At 40.0% G+C, this 17,444-nt stretch overlaps 1 protein-coding gene across 1 annotated transcript; it reads left to right on the forward strand.

Moving 5' to 3' along the window:
• The first annotated feature begins 61 nt into the window (after positions 1–61).
• Positions 62–8,505, forward strand: hscb (HscB mitochondrial iron-sulfur cluster cochaperone). The gene is made up of 6 exons (XM_029763599.1): positions 62–511; positions 1,986–2,082; positions 7,176–7,265; positions 7,702–7,846; positions 8,077–8,124; positions 8,258–8,505. The coding sequence occupies exons 1-6, from the start codon at positions 156–158 to the stop codon at positions 8,350–8,352; spliced, it is 831 nt and encodes a 276-aa protein (XP_029619459.1). The 5' UTR covers positions 62–155; the 3' UTR covers positions 8,353–8,505.
• The last annotated feature ends 8,939 nt before the right edge of the window (positions 8,506–17,444 follow it).

The following is a 17,444-nucleotide window of genomic DNA, read 5'->3' on the forward strand; positions in this document are numbered from 1 at the left end:
GTTGAGCATTGCAGCCTGCAATTATGCCCATTTCCGATAGGTGGCAGTAGTGCGCCTTTTTGTCGCTTATCACCAGTAGAAGAAGAAACATCATTCTCCAGGAAGTGCTTCGTTATAAAATGTAGACAACTAACCTATGCTTTCACCTGTCAACAATGCTGTCACTGAATAATTTAGGCGTTATTTGCATCTCCCAGGCTCTTCAGCATTCACCAAAGTTATTAGCTATCAGGCAATGCTTATCAAAAGCTTCGTCTCGTGCAACGCTATGCAACAACTCTATCACCTTCAGCAGTAAGGGCACAAGGATGCACACAGGCTTCAGATTACTTAACGAAAGTATAGTAAAACATGTCAGTTCACTGCAAAGGACTTTCTGCACAGCCTCTGCGAAGCTACACTGTTGGAACTGTGGCCAGTCTGTCGAACAAACTCCGGCCTTCTTCTGTTTATCGTGTAACTTTGTCCAGCCTCCAGATGAGAGGGCATCCTATTTCCTGATTATGGAGTGGTGAGTGATATGACGTTTTCAATTGAAATGTTACATTATGTTTACACACTCATTAGGCTACCTATTATTATTATTATCATTATTATTATTCATTTAGTTTGTATTCACTATTTTGTTTGCACTCATCACAAACGGTGCCTTCAGAAAGTATTCACACCCCTTAACTTTTCTTTTTTTTTGTGTGTTACAGCCTGAGTTTAAAATGTATTAAATTGAGATTGTGTGTCACTGGCTTACACACAATACCCCATAATTTCAAAGTGGAATTATGGTTTTAGAAAACTTAAAAAATTAATAAAAAATCAGTGGTGTTAAGTGAAAATACTTTAAAGTCCTACTTATTTCGTTTTTTTTATTACTTTCTGTAGTGTACTTTACTATTCATATTTTTGGCAACTTTTACTTCACTACAGTCCTAAATAAAATTATGTACTTATTACTCCATACGTTTTCCCGGACACCCAAAAGTACTCGTTACATTTTGAATGCTTAGAAGGACATACTTATCAAGAGAACATCCCTGGTCATCTCTACTGCCTCCTGATCTGGCAGACTCACAAAACACAAATACTTTATTTGTAAATGGAGTCTGAATGTTGGCGTGTGCCCCTGACTATCCATAAATTAAAAACCAGAAAGTTGAGAAATCTAGTTTGCTTAATATAAGGAATTTGAAATGAATTATCCTTTACTTTTGATACTTAACTATATTTTAGCAATTGCATTTACTTTTGATACTTAAGCATATTTAAAACCAAACACTTTTTTAAAAACTTTTACTCAAGTAGTATTTTACTGGGTGACATTTACTTGAGTCATTTTCTATAAAAAGTATCTTCACAATTGAGTACTTTTTCCACCACTGTTAAGACATTAAATATTTTCATTTTTGAGTCAATAATTATTCATCCCCTTTGTTATGGCAAGCCTAAATAAGTTCAGGAGTAAAAATGTGCTCAACAAGTCACATAATAATTGCATGGACTTACTATGGGTGCAATCAAATCAAATTTCAAATCAAATTTTATTGGTCACATACACATGGTTAGCAGATGTTAATGCGAGTGTAGCGAAATGCTAGTGCTTCACGTTCTGACCATGCAGTAATATCTAACAAGTAATCTAACCTAACAATTTCACAACAACTACCTTATACACACAAGTGTAAAGGACAGGGAGTGTGAATACTTATGTAAATGAGATATTTCTGTATTTCATTTTCAATACATTTCCAAACATTTCTAAAAACATGTTTGCACTTTTTCATTATGGAGTATTGTGTAGATGGTTGAGAAAAAAAATATGTATTTAATCCATTTTGAATTTAGGCTGTAACACAACAAAATGTGGAATAAATGTATGGGTAGGAATCGCAATCAGTTAAAAAAAACAAGGCCTTTAATAGGACATAGATTCACCCTAAAGTAGCCTACAGTGCAATGGATGCTTAACCTCTGTTATTGCTTATTTTAAGTGACCAGACCTTTGCACTGGATACCCAGAGGCTGCAGAAAACATACTTGAAGCTCCAGCGGTCTCTTCACCCTGACAACTTCAGCCAGAAAACTGTGGTATGGATGGAGGGCTCAGGGTTTGTCAGTTGAGAGCAATAAGGCTGGGACCACTTGGGTTTTGAGTAGGGATGGGCATTTTTAATGATTTCGCTATTAGAATGATATACAATTTTGGGGGCGGTTATCTGGGTATTCGAAATACATTTGTTTTAAAGTTTTAAAAACTTCAATGGGGACTTGCTCGCGTGACTCAGGTGAGGCGGTGCACTCTTTGCTTGTCAAATAATCGGGTTATCATTAATCGTTACCTCAAACACAAAGTTAAAATGGTCTCTATCGTAAAAATTCATGAAAACAAAAATTAGCTTTTGAGTCTTAATTTAAGTTTAGGCATAAGGTTAACAGTGTGGTTAATGTTATTTGCTAACGTTTTATGCAGAATTTTTTTTGAAATAGGCTAGGTTTGTGACTGTGGTAACTTGTGATGACCATTAAATCGATGTAAAGAAGCTACACTAGCCAGTTAAGTTAGCCAGTTAGTAAGGCTAATTGAGGCTGTTTTGCTGTTCTCCACATTCTTATCCACAACAGCTCTATTCATATTAAACAACAGCCTACCTATTGGTTGATCATTGTAGCCTATTCCTTCTCATTTAGCCAACTTTATTCCGTAATTGTAATTCCATTTTGCATTGATTAGAAATCTCCCACTTCACTTGCTACACATGGAGTAGCCCAATAATGGACTAAAGGAGCCTAACATTAGTCTTTATAGTCCAGGGACCTTACATTTTCTGTTTAAAGGCGCGTTGGCTCTGGAAGCCAAAACAGCCAAATACTCCATCTAAACGTGATTCCATTCTCAATTGCGGTGCGTTTCTTGAAACATAAATCCTTTTACTTTCATATCAAATTAATTGCACAATTGTAAAATACACTTGGTGTCCGTCTTCCGCTCACACAGGTGTTTGGAGACGCAGATGGCTAATTAGCACAGGTAGTCCATTCTGTCTTCTGTCTGTTTTCCGTAAACAAGCACTGTAACATGGAAATATGGCTGTGTCGGAACCCTAACCCTATAAAGGTGTGTATCAATTTAACCTTAATCTAGCTGATATGAAAGATAAGGTACATATGCTTCCAAAACGTGTTAATGTTCAGACTGAGCATTGGGTCCCTTTACAAACTCCCCCATACAGAAGACGCCTTCGTCTAATGACTCTTATGTGTAGTATAATGGAACTGAGAGTGTTGATCAAGGGGCTACACATGGAGCCTCTGACAGTAGTGCAGCTTTGATTGACTGACAATAACAAGGTACACCTGTGAATTTTTATTTTTTAGTAGTACACGGTCATAAAAACTGTCCTAAAACTGTTGTTTGATAAAAATGTTATGGTCTATCCTTGTATGTCGAAAATGTCACATACATAATTGAATTACATTTTAGCCTTTTTATTCAAATAGGCCTATGTCATGTTTTGAATACTCCCAGAAGTAGGCTAATTGAATTCTAACGTCCGTTCGGATATTAAAATATTATAATAAGTGTGCCCTAGTTTTGCAAAAGGATAAGGCTGGGATAAGAGAAAAGGCGGGGGTCAGGGTTTTGACAAATTGGTCCAGTGCTAGGGTTAGGTTTACGCTAGGACTTTCATGAAGGCTAATGTTTGAATAGAGGTTTTGAAAATTGGTTAATAGGCCTACTAGGCCTGTACAATACTAGGCCTCTACAGTACTAGGAATGGACAGTACTAGGCCTCTACAGTACTAGGCCTCTACAGTACTAGGCCTCTACAGGACTAGGAATGGACAGGACTAGGAATGGACAGGACTAGGAATGGACAGGACTAGGAATAGACAATACTAGGCCTCTACAGTACTAGGCCTCTACAGGACTAGGAATGGACAGGACTAGGAATGGACAGTACTAGGAATGGACAGGACTAGGAATAGACAATACTAGGCCTCTACAGTACTAGGCCTCTACAGGACTAGGAATGGACAGGACTAGGAATGGACAGGACTAGGAATGGACAGGACTAGGAATGGACAGTACTAGGAATGGACAGGACTAGGCCTCTACAGTACTAGGAATGGATAATACTAGGCCTCTACAGTAGTAGGACTATGGACAGTAGTAGGAATGGACAGTACTAAGGATGGACAATACTAGGCCTCTACAGTACTAGGAATGGATAATACTAGGCCTCTACAGTAGTAGGACTATGGACAGTAGTAGGAATGGACAGTACTAAGGATGGACAATACTAGGCCTCTACAGTACTAGGAATGGATAATACTAGGCCTCTACAGTAGTAGGACTATGGACAGTAGTAGGAATGGACAGTACTAAGGATGGACAATACTAGGCCTCTACAGTACTAGGAATGGATAATACTAGGCCTCTACAGTAGTAGGACTATGGACAGTAGTAGGAATGGACAGTACTAAGGATGGACAATACTAGGAATGGGTGCTTGCATTTCACAATTGAAACCATTTTAGACCCTGTAATATCATGGGATAATGATGTAATCTGGATAGGCTGGGATAATTATATAATTTAAATAACCCATCATACTTCAATGGGACTAGACAGTTATAATCTACATAGGCTGGGATAATGATATCATTTAAATTACCCACTATACTTCAATGGGACTAGACAGTTATCACCTAATTAGCTGACCTTATACTGTTGCACAATGGGACTGAAAGCAAAACAGGCTGCCAAGGATTCCTCTACCACAACCAAATCATTACACAACTTTCCGATTATATTATTAATCAGCACCCCTGGCTACATTCCCATAATTTGACTCAGTCCTACAGGGGGTAAAACTCATTACTTACAATTACAAGGTTTCCAGGATGCTCCTGTTGCATTTGAGGCATCCAGGTAAAGACAAAGGGCATACTGCTGACATGACAGCCCCTCTGGCCACCACTGGAGGCTATTGATCCTGCCTGGGTTTGAAAGACCTGACGGCTGCAAATCCTCTCTGCCTGTCAGCCATCTCCAAATCTGCATCCCACATGGCACCCTATTCACTTTGTAGTGCACTACTTTTTATTGGATGGAATAGGGTGCCATTTGGGATGCACCCTAAGCTTGTATCCACTGTTACACCCATCCGCTACATCTCACTTATACCTGTTCCCTGATGGATCCAGACACATCCCAACCCTCTTCCCCGCTGTAAAGTGTCAAGATCTGTCGAAGAATCTAATTATCACCCATGGTTTGGCTTTTAAAGATAAATGGATATAGAGGAAAGGGGAATACCTAGTCAGTTGCACAATTTAAAGCATTCAACCCGAAATGTCTTCTGCATTCAACCCAATCCCTCTGAATCGGAGAGGTGGCAATGTGTGAAATAACTTGTAATGTAATTCCCATGGTGACGTGGTCTTTCCCACATTTGTGACAGTTTGACAGTTTGAGGAAAGATGTGTTAAATGTGTTTGTTTATTTTTGTCTGTCTGACGTCCAATATTCTCTATATACAGTCACAGATGAGCAAAAAATACTGTAAAATAACTAATAAAAACACTCAGCTATATTGTATGCAAAAAATTTTTGGCAATTAGATTATTTAATACTAATATAATTGCTCAGAGAAAGATATTTTGTTTAACAAGTAATACATTTAGATAGGGGTCAGAATTATTGGCACCCCTGTTTTCAATACTATGGCACCCTCTGCTTACGAGGATAATGGCACTGACCCTTTTTCTGAAATGTTTTATACGATTGGAGAACACACTGGGAGGGATCTTAGATCAGAGTTGCAGTCTGTTTTGGAATGGGTGGCCAGTAATAAACTGGTCCTGAACATTTCTAAAACTAACAGCATTGTATTTGGTGCAAATAATTTCTTAAGTTTTATACCTCAGCTGAATCTGGTAATAAATGGTGTGGCTGTTGAACAAGTTGAGGAGACTAAGTTAGTTGGTGTTACCTTAGATTGTAAACTGTCATAGTCAAAACATATAGATTCAATGGTTGTAAAGATTGGAAGAGGTCTGTCTGTAATAAAGAGATGCTCTGCTTATTTGACATCACACTTCACAAAGCAAGTCTTGCAGACTCTAATTTTATCTTATCTTGAAGAAAGACCTAGTTAAGCTGCTGCTGGCCCAGAGCAGAGCAGCCCGACTTAATTGTAATCAGAGGGCTAATATTAATACTATGGATGCCAGTCTCTTTTGGTTAAGAGTTGAGGAAAGACTGACTGCATCACTTCTTGTTTTAATAAGAAACATTAATGTGTTGGAAATTCCAAATTGTTTGCATAGTAAACTTACACGCAGCACTGACATACACATTTACCCCACCAGACATGCCACCAGGGGTCTTTTCACAGTCCCCAGATCCAGAACAAATTCACAGCAAACCTGGTTTCAAAAAACAAATAAAGCAACACCTCACGGCACAACTCCTCTCCCCCATATGATCTAATTGTTGTGTGTACTGACATGTATGTGGAACTGATAGATGCACACACACACTACATGTTAATGTTTTAAATGTATGTAAAGTCTTTTGTCTGTAATGTATTTTTTCTTCATGTGTTGTACCCCAGTAAGACTAGCTGTCGCTAATGGGGTTCCTAATAAATCTAAATAAAACCTTAGACATTCCTCTGTACAGAATCTTTCCAGATCCTTGATATCCTTCGTCTGTGCTTATGGACTGCTCTCTTCAATTCAAACCAAAGGTTTTCAATGGGGTTAAAGTCCAGAAACTGAGATGGCCATTGCAAAATGTTGATTTTGTGCTCAGTTAACCATTTGTTTGTGGATTTTGATGTGTGCTTGGGGTTATTGTCTTGCTGGAAGATCCACTTGGGGCCAGGTTTCAGCCTCCTGGCAGAGTCAACCAGGTTTTTGGCTAAAATGTCATGCTACTTGGTGACGTTCATGATGCCATTGACCTTAACAATAAAACTCAGTATTTGTATTATTTATTTCATACAGTCTTTTTTGTTAATCTTTGTCAAGGGTGCCGATAATTTTGGAAGTGACTGTATGTTACCATTATGTGATGTCAGTCTCGGCATATAGACTAACTACAGTACAGTGATCAATGTACTGGTATACCGATTCTTTACTTGTAAGTTAAAGCTGGCTATTTCTTTTGTCAGAAAGAACAAGAGTACTCTGAATACCAGTCAGCCCTAGTAAACAAAGCATACAGGACCCTGCTCAAGCCTTTGAGTCGTGGCCTTTACATGGTGAGTTTGATGTCCTTTTTTAAAAAAGTTTTTGTATTATTTATATAGACACACTTTGAATTAACCATGTGTTTGATGTATTTGGTAGCATTCCACGTATTCTGCTCCAGCTATTACCACGAGCCCGTCCTCTCCAATTAAGGTGCTACCAACCTTCGGTGGTTAGCACAGTTTTTCTTAACAGTCCCTTTTTCTCAAACCAATTCAATCAGTCAAATAGTATTAACGTAGCAAGAACCCTTTTAACCTAGCCTAGAACCCCTAAGAGCAATCAACAGCACAACACCCCCCCCCCCCATCAGTTTGTCTACTGTACTTGTTTGTTTTTATAGCATGCCAGACGGTCAGTGATATGTTTATATGTGACAACATGGTGGAATGTTGTGTTCCCTTCAATGTCAAAGTTTTTTAAATTGACTTCCTGCTTCTATTTCAGCTGGAGCTGAATGGCATGGGGATAGAGGAGGGGACTGATGCGGGGGCTGATCCTCTGTTCCTTATGGAGTTGATGGAGATCAACCAAGCACTGGATGAGGCACGAAGCAAAGAAGAGTCGGCCATGATAGGCGCCTCTATGAAAGGTGTGGGTTGAAAGTCATTTTACTCAGGCTACTTCGTTTTTGTATTTGAGTATGTTGATTTGAGTCGGCAGGATGTGAGTTTAATGAAACGGATCAGTGTTTTGCTTATTTTTCCGGTAATGACTTTGACATGCTCACGGATTAGATTTTCTCGGGATGATGAAATTGTACCGTATGGCCCCTAAATGCAAAATGTATTCAAGTTTTATTTTGCCCTTTTTTACTTGCAGAGAAGTTGAAAGACTTGACTGAACAAATAGATGCATCCCTGCACAAAGGTATGCTGCACTGTCTCAGATAGCAAAGTGTTTTGTTACTCTCCCTCCTCTGTCTTCAGTCTTCGGAGATGCTTGCTGTTGCCCTGTTGAGACATGGTTCAACTTTCACTCAACGTCTATTTCTTTTCAACAGGAGAGCTTCAAGCTGCCAAAGCTCTTCTCGCCCAAATGAAATACTTTGCGAACATTGAAGAGAAGGTGAAGGAAAAACTTTCAGAGCTAATGTAAACTGTGTTGACTTCCTTTTGATGCTTCCAGGGTCATTTTAAGGTTGTTGAGTCTTTCAAAAAATACAATGCCACATTTGAATAGAAGGTTTTAAAGATCTATTCGCATGCAAGTAAGTTTCAGGTATACAAATAAATGTCAAATATTTACTGATTACTTGTTGCCTTCCTTTTTGTGTGTGTAGTTGGTCAGTTAAAAAGACAGTTACATTATCTAGTTTGATTCAAATCAAAACATGACATCCTTTACTCCCTCGATCTCCCCACAGCTTCTCATTGCCATCAGACTGCTAAACAGCAATCACTAACTCAGAGGCTGCTGCCTACATTGAGACCCATCACTGGTCACTTTAATAAATGGATCACTAGTCACTTTAAACAATGCGTACATATCTTACATTACTCATATGTAGATACTGTATTTTATACCATCTATTGCACCTTGCCTATGCCCCTCGGCCATCACTCATCCATATATTTATGTACGTATTCTCATTCACCGCTTTTAGATTTGTGTGTATTACAGTAGGTAGTTGTTGGGGAATTGTTAGATCACTTGTTAGATATTACTGCACTGTCGGAACTAGAAGCACAAGCATTTTGCTACACTTGCATTAACATCTGCTAACCATGTGTATGTGACCAATAAAATTTGATTTGAAATATTTGTAAATAATACAGTATTAAGGGCATTGGAGGGTCAGGATGGTGTATTTCAACTGAATACATGTAATATGACAGAAACAGACATTTAATTGCACTGATTGAAATACCGGAAACAACATTTACATGATTATCCTGCCTGGCAGTACAGCATGTAATTAATAGGTCCTCTGGTTGAGTCACTGGGAAATGTGAGTGTGAATATGCACCTCGTAACCTGTAGAGGGAGACATACTACCTTGAAAATACAGGGTGAAGAAAAGTAGCTCATATGAACCAAGAGGATGCCCTTCACAGAATTAGAAAGTTATTTATGTATGCCAAATACACACATATAGAAAACAATGTTATGCTAGTCAGATGGGCGCTATTGAATAATGATTAAGCTGCCTGTTCAGTAGGGCCTCGGATCTCTCATCGTTGTAATTGTTAGTTCAAGAAGAATGGCAAGTTGTGCCAGTCATGGCGTCCCTTAGAGATCACTCCCATACAATTTGTTAAAGCATTTTTTTTTAAAATCTACAGTGGATTGAATATTTGAAAATCAAGCTTCCATTTTCCCCCCTTTTGTTTATTCATCATGCATTTATGGAACTCAAAGTTAATACCCAGCTAGCACAGAACATTCTGAGAACCACATTTTTCTTAGAGCTTGGTGACAGCGGGATTTTAATACGGTTATTTTGCATACAACTTTCCCACAACTTTCTGGGAATAGTGCAGGATAGTTGCTTGTCTTTGGTACATTGTCTGCACACTAAGGAACTTGACAAAAAAACGTTATTTACTTGGGATTTCATTACTTTAACAGAACGTTACATTTCATTTACATTTTGGTAATGTTCTAGGAACGTTCCCCAACTGGTTTGACATTGGGAATGTTCTCAAATAGATTAGAGAATGTTAAGAAACAACTTTCTATGGAAATTTCAGTACTTCATCATAATGTTTCCTACAGGTTTCCTCATGATTATATTTAAAGTCATGTTCTCATCTTGTTCTGAGAACATTAAGAAAACTTTAATAAAATCCACACAAAAATCTTTATGTTCAGAGACTGTTCTAAGAATTTTATTTAAAAACATACATTCCATTTTCAGCATTAACAAAACTCTATCCTCGATCTTGTCTGTTCAGGTGTGTTGGCCTCGCCCACTAATTGGCCACACCTGATCTTAATGAGTGCTTGTTTCCTTTGAAATTCGGTCTATTTGAATAGACTAAAATGATGTATGAGTTAAAAAAAACATGACATGCTAGCTCTATCCTGGTGGCGCAGTGGACTAATTTCATGGATAGAGAACAGACGATCATAGGTTTGAATCTCACTGACGCCGTGCCACAATAATAAAGAAATGTATTTGTGTGATTTATGCCTAAGCAAATTCATTTCCATGTGTCCTATCTGTGCTTGGAGTACAAAACGGTTCATATAAGCTAGCAGTCTTATTGAAATGTTCTCAGAATATTATTTAACATGATTATTTAATTCAATTAACCTATAATTTCCATACTCAGAACATTAATAAACTTTCCAGGAAAACTTTCAGGGAACCTTAGTAAAATGTTCTCAGAACCTTAAAAAAATGTTACGTTTTACCGGTCAGGGAACTTATGGCTTCATTCCCTGAACCAATGGAATACCTGTGAGATAGCAGTCTTTGTGCACCATGCCTGATCAGTTCCACCACCTCTGCAACCTCTTTACTGTCCATCAAATCCCAGGGATCATCTTCAGATATATGTGTGTGTGGAGCTGTTCTACATCCATCATAACCAGGTGCTTGACTAAGGGTCCATCATAACCAAGGCTTCATAGTCATAGTCTATGACCTAAACTCTAAGTAACCTCAAGGTAACCTGAAGTCACCCTCAGGTTCTGTCACTCTCCTCATCATCTGCTGGGCCTGTCCCAGACTGTAATCACAGCCAACCACCCACAATAAATATTGGCCAAATAATAATCATACCCGACTTCCAATGGAATATAAAGGAATAAGTAGGATGTGACATGTAGGACTTTTTGCCGCATTCAACATAAAACAACTCCAACCACAGGTCAATTAGATTTTAGAAAGATCTAAGGGCAGGTTTGTTTGTGACAGCCCTTTCACAGTCTCTCCTTCACAACCAGACAACCAACCATTCCACTGCTGTAGTATCCCCAGCATCATTCAGGCTGAGATAACATTCCAGTTCATAAATGGGTCTCGTCGGCATGAAAGCTGCATCTTCTGAGTGCCTGCACCAAACTGTTGTAGAAACGGAAACTGATCACAACACAGCCCTGAATACCCTGCCAGTCAAACAGGAAGGATACTGCCCTTGTCGCTGCAGCTTGCCCAGAATGACCAGTTAGCTGTGCAACCTTGTCAGGCTCCAGAACTACAACCACTACTGGGTACTTTGTGTCCTCAACCTTTTAGGACATACTCTTGCCCTGGTCACCTTTAAGACTGAATCAACCTTGCACACTTAGTTTCAGTGGGGAAAGTTAGAGCTATACATACACTGAACAAAAATATAAACCTAACATGTAAACTGTTGGTCCCATGTTTCATGAACTGATATAAAAGATCACAGAAATTGTCCATGCACACAAAAGGCTTATTTTTCTCAAATGTTGTGCACAAATGTATTTACATCCCAGTTAGTGAGCATTTCTCCTTTGCCCACATAATCCATCTACCTGACAGGTGTGGCACATCAAGAAGCTGATTAAACATCCTGGCTTCCCGAGTGGAGCAGTGGTCTAAGGAACTGCATCGCAGTGCTAGCTGTGCCACTAGAGATTCTGGGTTTGAGTCCAGGCTCTGTCGCAGCCGGCCGCGACCGGGAGACCCATGGGGCGGTGCACAATTGGCCCAGCGTCGTTAGGAGAGGGTTTGGCCGGCAGGGATGTCCTTGTTCCATCACACACTAGCGACTCCTGTGGCGGGCCGGGCGCAGTGCACGCTGACACGCTCACCAGGTGTATGGTGTGTCCTCCGACACATTTGTGCAGCTGGCTTCCGGGTTAAGTGGGCATTGTGTCAAGAAGCAATGCGGCTTGGTTGGGTTGTGTTTCGGAGCACGCACGGCTTTCGACCTTCGCCTCTCCCGAGTCCATACAGGAGTTGCAGCGATGAGACAAGACTGTAACTACCAATTGGATACCGTGAAATTGGGGAGAAAAAGGGCCAGTTGTGTGGGTCTCCCGGTTGCGGCTGGCTGCGACCGAGCCTGGACTTAAACCAGGATCTCTAGTGGCACAGCTAGCACTGCGATGCAGTGCCTTAGTCCACTGCGCCACTCGGGAGGGATCCTTGAGATGTTTCTACAACTTGATTGGAGTCCACCTGTGGTAAGTTCAATTGATTGGACATGATTTAGAAAAGCACACACCGGTCTGTTTAAGGTCCCATAGTTGACAGTCCATGTCAGAGCAAAAACCAAGCTATGAGGTTAAAGGAATTGTCCGTAGAGCTCTAAGACAGGATTCTGTCCAGGAACAGATCTGGTGTTCTGCAGCATTGAAGGTCCCCAAGAACACAGTGGCCTCCATCATTCTTAAATGGAAGAAGTTTGGAACATCAAGACTCTTCCTAGAGCTGGCCGCCCGGCCAAACTGAGCAATCAGGGGAGCTCCAGAGTTCCTCTGTGGAGATGGGAGAATCTTCCAGAAGGACAACCATCTCTGCAGAACTCCACCAATCAGGTCTTCATGGTAGAGTGGCCAGAAGGAAGCTACTCCTCAGTAAAAGGCACGACAGCCCACTTGGAGTTTGCCAAAAGGCACCTAAAGGACTCTCAGATCTTGACAAACAAGACTCTCTGGTCTGATGAAACCAAGACTGAACCCGTTGGCCTGAATGCCAAGCGTCACGTTTGGAGGAAACTTAGCACCATCCCTACGGTGAAGCATGGTGGTGGCAGCATCATGTTCTGGGGATGTTTTTCAGAGGCAGGGACTGGGAGACTAGTCAGGATCGAGGGAAAGATGAACGGGGCCATGTACAGAGATTTCCTTGATGAAAACCTAAATTGATGAGGGGGAAAAACCATTTAATCACCAAAAAGTAAGTTGAATTTCTGTGTGAAATTTCCTAAAATACGAACTTTCTATACAGTCGCTAAATTACACAAACAAGTGTCTCCTCCTCCAGTTAGACCCATTGTAGCAGCAATCGACTCTGTGACATCCAACATTTCTAAGTTTGTGGATTACCACATTAAACCGATGGCTGAGAATCTTCCATCTTATGTCAAAGACACTAGTCACATGATCTCATTGATAGAGGGTTTACGAAGGATCCCAGAGGGCAACCTGCTGGCCACTTTTGATGTGGAGAGCTTGTACACTAACATCCCACACACTGGAGGCTTGCAGGCGCTGCAACACTTTCTTCAGCAGAGAGACTCTACCCTTGCTCCATCCAATGATTGCATCTTACAACTTACTGAACTGGTATTATCCAATAACTACTTTGTCTTTGAGTCAGACTTTTTCCTTCAAATTCGGGGTATAGCCAAGGGCTCCCCCTTTTCCCCCAACTATGTGAACCTGTATGTGGGACAACTTGAGCAAGCGCTCCTTTACAAAACAGACACACTCACTACTTTCTAAAATCCTCCTATGGAAGAGATACATAGATGATGTCTTTGTGCTCTGGGAAGGAAGTCAGCAGGAACTAAATTAATTCCAAACTACCTGAAAGTATGGATAATCAAAGAGAATGATGCATTACACACATACCGCAATACCCTGCCATTAGCGGATAGTATGCATCCCCTTCCCTTAGGAATGGTCTACCATATAGACAGTTATGCAGGGTTAAACGAATCTGTGGCCACCAGACAGATTTTGACAGTAATGCTAAAGAAATGACAGATAGATTCAAAATGAAAGGCTACAAAGACAAAACTCTTGATGCTGCAATGATGAAAATATCTCAAAAACCAAATGAGGAATTACTAAAAACTCAACCAAAGAAGAAAAACAACGCAACCATCTTTTGCACCAAGTACACCAAGGGTTCGGAGAAAATGAAAGCAATCCTGAAAAAGCACTGGCATATTCTGCAATCAGACAAAAAAAATTGCACACCTCTTCAAGGAACCCCCACTGGTGGTCTATAAGCGTGGTTGCAATATTGGAGATATCTTGGTGAGATCTGACATGCCCCCTGAGCCCACTCAGACACTCTTGACACCCATTCCAAATGGAAACTACAAATGTGGCTCATGTGCACAGTGCAATAGCACTATAAAAACATAATTCTTCAGACACCCACATACAGGTCTGAAAATCCCTGTTAGGGGCATCATCTCATGCAAGACCAAGGGAGTAATCTATCTCATCACCTGTTCATGTGGAAAAGCCTACGTAGGACAAACAAAAAGACAATTAAAACAACACATAGCTGAACACTGCAGCTCAATCAGGTGTAAGAACATTGACTATCCAGTAGCAGCTCACTTTGTTGAAGCTAACCATCCAATCTCCTCCCTCATATACACAGGCATTGAGCATGTTGCTCTACCAAGGAGAGGAGGTAACATCGAGATCCTTCTACTGCAAAGGGAGGCTTACTGGATATCCTATCTAAAAACATTGACCCCTAGTGGTCTGAATATTGGCCCTTCTTATGAACAATTCTCTCTTTTATGAACAAGTCTTACAAATTGATATATTCTTTCTACAGCTTATTAGCATACACCAAATATGTTCCCCTGTTGATGATGCTTATTATGCATTAAGGTTGAACCAAAATTTTACATGTAACAAATATGAAATTAAATAGGAAACAATTAAATATGTGAAATTTAATTAAACAAAAATGTATGTTGATGCTAATATTATGTACAATATTCAATTATGTTTCCATATGATAACAATAGCCTAATATATTTAATATGTCATAAACTATTGTTTTTGAAAATGTTCTCTTAATTAATTCTAATTAACTTAATTATTATGACACATCCTCAATATTTTCATTGGTTGCACTAAGTACTCTGTTTGTCTACATAACCTGGTTCAAGTATTCATGACATTACCCTGAAGAAGGCACAGTGATGCTGAAATGTTGGTGATTTACCCAATAAACTACTGGGAGTTTATATATGGAGTGTGCAACTCTCTTTATTTTTATAGTTTATAGTTTATTCGCCATTAGTCAGCATCTCCACACAAAATAATGTTTCTAGGTGTGCGCCAGCTCATGTTTTTTATTCGGCTTCAGCTATTCAAACAAAACTTAGTCATTCCAGTGCCACTCAGTCCTAGTTATACCAAGAGATGATTTGACCTCCATCAAATCGTATTATGGCAGCTCTATGGGATTTGAGGAAAAATCCAGGGTGGCCCCAAAGCTAATCTGTGGTGGCCCCCTGACTAAATTGCATGAGTAGGGGCTAAAGACACAAAATCCTTCAAAGAACCTTGGATCCCCAATTATTTTTTTTCGATGTAAGAGCACGCTTGTTCATCTTATACCCAATTACAATAACCACAGCATCAAAAGACGTGTAACTGTATGTGTTTTTGTGAGCCAGCTACCATGCAGGTCTGAATGAGAGCACATGTGTCTATTAATCAGCTACAAAAAGTAAAGCTTACATTCATGAAATATTCATAGTTGATATTTCCATCTATTGTATCTCTGTGTTTACTTTTCTATATGTCCTAGATGCATTAAGACATCCTAATGCTGTTTTGTGTATGTAGGGTAGACAACTGACTACTTGTATTCCAAATGTTAGCAATATCAGAGCATGTAGTATTGGGTTACATGAGTTTGTGGTATTCTGTATTTTTTGAGTTTATGGGGTGTGTCACACTATCGCTACATTTAACCACTTTTACAGTAAGATATTTGTACACAACCATCCATTTAATAAATGGGAGACATTAGAGATGTGAAAAAACAAGCTTGTGCTTTGTTCTACCTCGGGTAGGGGTATCTAACAAACTTGGAGGCCTTGCTACTTGTCACGACTTCCACCGAAGGTGGATCCTCTCCCTGTTCGGGCGGCGCTCGGCGGTCGTCGTCTCCGGTCTACTAGCTGCCACCGATCCCTTTTCCTTTTCGTTTGGTTTTGTCTGTCTTGTGTTTCACCTGTGTCGAGTTTAGGTTCATTAGTGGGGTATTTAATCTCGCCCTACCAGGTTGGTTTCATGCTGGATTGTTTGTGTACCTGTCGTTGGTTTGCGGTTTAATTTTGTTCGTTTAGACAGGTGTATTTTTCTGGAGTGTGTTCCGGATCATTTAGTGGGCTGCTGTATTTGTGCCTGTGCTAATAATGGACTCTTGAATAAACACCTTCTCTACATTATTTACTCTCATGCGCCTGACTTCACACCCACCTCTCCTAGGGAGCTTTGACACTACTAGCCTATTTTATGTAATTTGTTAGACTCAAATGAAAAGTGATTACATGTATAGATCAGTGATACACAGGGACACTTAAGCAACGATAAGAAACAGAACCATCATCACATAGATCTACTAATTAGTGAAGCAGTTCCTCACACAGCAATCTGAAAGTAGTATTAGAGGGAACACAACTTGCTTTCTCCAATCTATGTCAAACAGAAACGGCATGTAAAATGCCACAGGACTATTCTTAGGGGCCCTGACTGGGATTCTCTGGGAACATCCATCCATACAGTAACAGGACTTGACTGGTTGTTTATTAAGTCTGGAACAACAATGTAATGTGTTCCTGCTGCCACTTTGGAGAAGCTGCTTCCCTATTACTGTTGGATAGACAGTAAATTAAACAGTAGGTCTGCCTGGCACACCCACTGCAGTGAGACTCACAGGCCTATTTATTATTCATGCTGTAATCGGAAGGCATCTACCGCCTCTAAATTAATGAGAAAATGTGATCGACCAACTCGGAGGCCACTGCTGTCTCCAGGGACTCTTTGAAATTGAGTTTGAAAGAAAAGGGAAGGGGTAGAAAACACTAACTGCAGCATAGCAAGAGAAATTGACTTGGATGGGAATGCATGGTGGAATGAACTAGCTACATGTGGTTTTAGATTAAGAAAGGCAGGCTTAGTTAGCGGCAATGAGTGGGAAAGGAAATGGAGCAAAAATATACTTTTTTTCTGCTGCTTTAATGGCACCTGGGCTTAAAGTGGAAAGGGAAAACATTTGGGCACTGTTTGCTTGTCTGTCTAATCCCTTTAGTCGCTTCCTTGGTTCTGCTACTGGAAGCTGAGGGTTATAGCTGAGGGTGATATAAAACATTTTTTAACTCTTGTAACCTTGTAAGTTTCTCACAAAAGTTTCTGACAGAAACCAAAGGTGAAACAGCTAATTATCAGCCTGGTCCCAAACTGACAGATTCTGCCAGTATGGCTCACAATCTGACATGGTACATTTTGTCAGGAAAAGGAATGTAAAATAATCATATTTCTATGAAGAAATCCTATGATTG

Source organism: Salmo trutta, chromosome 9 (assembly GCF_901001165.1).
Source record: "Salmo trutta chromosome 9, fSalTru1.1, whole genome shotgun sequence".
Classification (NCBI taxonomy): Eukaryota; Metazoa; Chordata; class Actinopteri; order Salmoniformes; family Salmonidae; genus Salmo; species Salmo trutta.

Coding starts and splice junctions, on each gene's coding strand:
- hscb (XM_029763599.1), top strand. CDS start 156: ATGCTGTCACTGAATAATTTAGGCGTTATTTGCATCTCCCAGGCTCTT. Junction 7,266..7,701: donor TGAGTCGTGGCCTTTACATG/GTGAGTTTGATG, acceptor CTTCTATTTCAG/CTGGAGCTGAATGGCATGGG. Junction 8,125..8,257: donor AGATGCATCCCTGCACAAAG/GTATGCTGCACT, acceptor TCTTTTCAACAG/GAGAGCTTCAAGCTGCCAAA.